Raw genomic sequence first — 5,106 nt, forward strand, 5'->3', positions numbered from 1 at the left:
TTGTCCTGATTTGCATTTTCATTTTGCCCCTAATATGTCCTGGTCCAAATTTTGAGGTATAATTATTATTTGTTTTCAACAATACCACCCCGGTTTAATGGAGACAAACCTGGAATAAAAAAAATAATTCTTACATTGCACATAGATTTTTTCCTAGGAGGACAATTAAATAGTGACGGAGGATGTATATTTAAATAAACTAATTCAATTATGACTCATTGGACAGCGGTTAAACCATCAACAGGACGATAAACTTTAAATCAATATATCAACCAGTTCAACAGCCAGTCTAATTTATAAACATTGGAAATGAACAGACATAACGATTTAAAATGCAAATCTTCAAAATGTTGATTACCTATTTTAATCGCTGATTCTCTTTCCATCAAGTGGATTCTCTGCACATATAAAACAAGTAGCATTTTTAAGAGAAATGAGGGTACATAAAAAGCTAGATATGATGTAGTTTTAATACTTATGGACTAAATAACATGCATAAAAGCTTGGTTGAGGATAAAACATAAGGTGTCATATAATCTATATACCAACCCCACCTAGTGGAACAAGACTTATCATTGTTGTGGAAATTGAAGCTTTTTTTTTTTTTAATAGGGTAAACCTGGCCACGGCCTATGAACAATCATTTGAAGGTCACAGCTTAGGAATTTGTTTATTTAAATAATTGAGCATTGCACTGAAAATAATGAATAATTAGAAGTGAATTCTCATTTCACTATAAGCTAAGTTAGCAGCTTATGCATCTCATCGAATTCCAATATTTCATCATTATTGCTGCTCCTTTATAAATAAATTTATTGTATTACTTGGAAAAGAGAAAAAATCAAGGTAATTAAACAAACAATCAAGAAACTTTGAGAAGCTGTAAGTTTTGTGAAATCCTAAAGAACGGACAATATACTAGCCAGGACAATTCGACAGAAACAATTTTTACATAAATATAATAGAAAAGCTCTTATATGCTGCACTATGAAGGGCAACTCATTTTTAGATTAAGTGTAATGCAAGAGACTCGTGCTCGTTTATATTATTTAAAGCAGTAAATGGAGTGAAAATATTGAGAAAAAAATGTAATTAAAAACAATTATGCATATTGATCTCACCAAAATGGATGAATGGTATAATCTTTCAATTTCTGAGTGCTGATCACGCCTTTTAATAACCTGCTGCACATATAGAACCGAAAACACAGCAGGTTCATGAAATCTTACACCTAACCAGTATACTGTTAGTATTTAAGGTTCTTCAAGAGAATAACACAGTATAACATTCATACATACGTACGTACGTAAATATATATATATATATTATCCCAGCCGCTTGAATCATTCTATATTCATTAAGTTCCGGTATAAGCACACATCATTTCAAATTCAAGCTTCTTTAAACTCTGCAGTGATGAGCATATTGTAAAATTTTTGCGTGACTAAAATTAAATGAGCAGCAAAATAAAAGTTGTACGTTAAAAGCAGTAATTATGCAATCAATGCAAGCCTCAAAAATGCAACTAAAATTACATTACTCTTTAGCTAATTTCAGGATGCTTTTACTTGTCCCCTTAAACTCTTACTCATGTAGAACTACGAGAAGTTCTGTTCTAATAAATCCTCCCATCCTCTAATGTCCTAAAAAAACACTAAAAAAACAAGAAACAAACAAGCACAAATAGTTTCAAAAGTACATGAACAAATTATATGCTACCTGCACTACAAGAAGTAATGCTTAAGGGATCACATTCATGTATAATTCTATGCTTGATGATCACAACTCAATAGTTTTTCATTTAACTTGTTAAAATGCATAAACAAGTTCTTAACGGATTTATTTATAAAATATTCTCGCCCTTCATCTTAAACTCTCAACCCATATGTGACCTATATAAAAAATATTGAATCCGACTTCATCAAAGATTAATCAAGTTCAAATGATATAGAGAATGGCAACTCCTTAAACCAGTTATGCAGAGAAATGATGTAAATACCTTGCATAATTGCGTCTTTAATTTATGATATAATGGTGGAAATATTCTAGTATTTTTTTTTTTTCCCGGCCTCAATGAATAGAGGGGGGGAAAGACCAAACACTACCTATACAGTGACTTACGTTTTGATTAAAATATCTCTCCTGACACAAACTCATTCATGATTACAATTAATGGATTTAAGATGTGTAAAAGGTATAACTATAAAGAGTTTCGTTAATCAATGAATTTCCAGTGTTTCTAATCAATTTAATGATGGTAATTTTCAAAGATAGTCTGCAGAAATGAAGAGTATCGTATCCAAGAACAAAAACTTCAAAATTCAGTATATTGAATCGGACTATTATAACTCTTGGAATGGGAAAATTAATAGATCTCCTATATATAATTCAAAGGCGCGTTTTAATTTTGACATCATAAACAAAAATTTGGGATAATTTTCCAGATCTAACAAAGGAGTTTCAGAATTTTGCTTCCCTTCTTAAATAAGTTGAACTTCGCTCACTTTTTTTATGCACCTCGGTTGTTACTAATCTAAACTTCTTCAAAAATTTATTAAACGTACTAAGCAAAAACGACAAAATTGACAATCGGGATAGATTTCATCCAAAGCAAGTTTTAGTACTTATGCATGTGTGGGCATGACAAATGTCTCAAATACACATGCGAATATAGAAATTTAAAGTTCACAAATATACTGTGATGTCAGAGATTACTATATCAATGCGTTGAGTATAATGCCATTATTATGTCTAAATGAACATCCAGAAAGAGCTTTCTCTTCCGAAAACTAATCATGTTTGTGAATCAGATATTACACTAAGCACCATCTTTTTCTCAAGCAAGCTTAACGCTAAAGGATTCTTTTTCTTAAATGGTCAAAAGGTCTCATTCAAAATAAAAAATCCTCTTGTCCAGTGGCTAATTAATATACTTGCATTTATTTATGTGACAACGAAGATGCACACAGACGGGCATGCTGGACTGAATTAACTATAACATACATGACATCACGTTGGCATTATCTTTGCAGTTACATATCAAAACAATAAATGATTAGTTTTTAAAGTCACTTTCCTCCGTTATGATGGAAAAAGAGAGAGAGAGAGAGATACATTTATATTGGATCATGCCAGAACATTAGGTTCAGAGTATTGAAAAGTCTGTCTTATTCAGAGTCAAGGTTACAATTAATCAAAAGAACTGAATAGGGTGGGTTCTCAAAACAAGCAAGTCAGCCAAGATGATGGTGGTGGTGATTATTTTCTCAAAAGAGAGAGCTACAAATTAAATCCATCATGAGGATTGCAAACCGTGTTTTACAGATATTAACGCTGAAAAGATTCTCTAGCAAGCACGTTCGCAGTCAATCTCCTGTTAGTCTAGATTAACGAGCCTAAAATAAAATTTAAAATAATAAGCACAAGTACACGATGTACGAATGCTGCAGATACGAATGAAAATTAAACAAATAATTGCCTGGAAAAAGCATTCAACTGTATATCATCAAGGTGATGAAAAGGAAACTAAAAGAAGAGAGAAGGAGAGACCTTGAGCTACCATATTCAAGAGCTTGCCAGTAGCAGAAAAGACTATGAGAGCAATCTCAGCATCACAGAGAGTAGCAAGTTCATGAGCCTTCTTGAATAGCCCTCTTCTTCTCTTTGAAGACGTTACTTGCCTCGCTGTTATGTTATCGATCTTCTTTATTTCTATCTTCTGTCTTGTCATTTCCTGATTAAGCAAAAATAGACCCAAAATCAGGAAAAGAATGCAGACTCTCCAGAAAATAAAATTACTAAATATTTTGTAACAAAAAAATAAAAGGAATATTAGTGTCCAATCAGTAAAAGGAAATGCGGTGGCTCATTCTCTCCCAAATAGAAGTAGAAAATCAATATCTCAGATCCATTGAGTCCAATCAGTAAAAGGTAATGCGGTGGCTCAGTCTCTCCCAATAGAAGTAGAAAATCAATATCTCAGATCCATTGAGCAATACGGAAAACTAATCTTGAGAAAAGAATTGAGGAGAAACCTTGAAGATCAAAGAGGGCTTTCAATCAGAACAAGCTGATGAATCTTACTGTGAAAACCAAAATGTTCAGGACTAAACAAGAAGAAATAGAATATGAAGAGAAGGGCTGAGAAAGAGAATTTTACCGGAAAAGAAAATTACAGGAGGAAATTAGTTGTCTAAAAAGGAGATGCAAGATTGCAAGAAAGAGGATGATGCTTACCGGCCAAAAATCAGGAATCAACCCTAGCTGAAAAGTAAGCTTAGGCAAGGGTGTGATGAAGATGAGCCCCACCCACAAATTGTCCAAGAGCGAACAAACAGAGAGAGAGGGGGGGGGGAGAGGGAGGCATGTGGTGTGGAAGGGGAAGGAAACGAACTTTTTAGTGAAAGAAGGATTATTATTTTTTTTGGGTGACATGAAGGAAGGATTTTTTTTTTTTTTTTTTTTTTGGGTTGACATGAAAGAAGGATAATTACTCCTTATGAAGGGGGGCAACTTTTTCGTTTTATTTCCTTTTGTAGATTGTGTACTTGATAGTGACATGGCGGCAGGCACACTGCACCCCACGCAATAGTGCAAACACCATCCAATGAAAAGCGCTGAGAGATGTAAAACTCAACTTAAAAAGAAAAAAAAATTAAGGGAGTTAATAGAACCACTTTAGTTTGGTTTAATGTGATTTTGAGTAAAAAAAAAATCCAACAAATTAATCAATTTACTAGAGTTTGAGACTTATTTAATTTTTTATCTAATTGATTTGATTTGATTTTTTAATAGTTTTGTTCAATTTGATTTAAAGTTTTAATCAAACTTAAACTTTTTTATAAGATATTTTTCATAATTATCAACATATGTTCATGTTCAATGATAATTTTTAACTATTAATTACTATTAGAAATTAAAAAAACTATTGAACATTAAAGAATATTTTTTAACAATTAATTGGCATATTTAACCATTAAAAATAATATATTATCTTGATTATAAAATTAAAAAATTATTAGAAACAATTTTAGATAACATTTAGCTAATTGCAATATATTTTTTCTAATTATTTACAAATAAGAAAACTTGGAAAAGGAAAAAAAA

At 31.8% G+C, this 5,106-nt stretch overlaps 1 protein-coding gene across 1 annotated transcript in view; it reads right to left on the minus strand.

Annotated features, from left to right (window-relative positions):
- LOC129285579 (MADS-box protein JOINTLESS-like) overlaps window positions 1-3,730 on the minus strand; it is a 4,317-nt gene extending 587 nt beyond the window's left edge. The window contains exons 1-2 of the mRNA XM_054921323.1: window positions 3,550-3,730; window positions 1,122-1,243 (exon numbers count right to left, since the gene is read on the minus strand). Of these exons, the coding sequence (XP_054777298.1) occupies window positions 1,122-1,243; window positions 3,550-3,730 (303 nt within the window). The remainder of the gene's footprint in view (window positions 1-1,121; window positions 1,244-3,549) is intronic.
- Window positions 3,731-5,106: the final 1,376 nt, after the last annotated feature.

This window comes from Prosopis cineraria, unplaced genomic scaffold (genome assembly GCF_029017545.1).
Source record: "Prosopis cineraria cultivar Desert tree isolate PC_DT_omini unplaced genomic scaffold, ASM2901754v1 PC11, whole genome shotgun sequence".
NCBI classification, from domain to species: Eukaryota; Viridiplantae; Streptophyta; class Magnoliopsida; order Fabales; family Fabaceae; genus Prosopis; species Prosopis cineraria.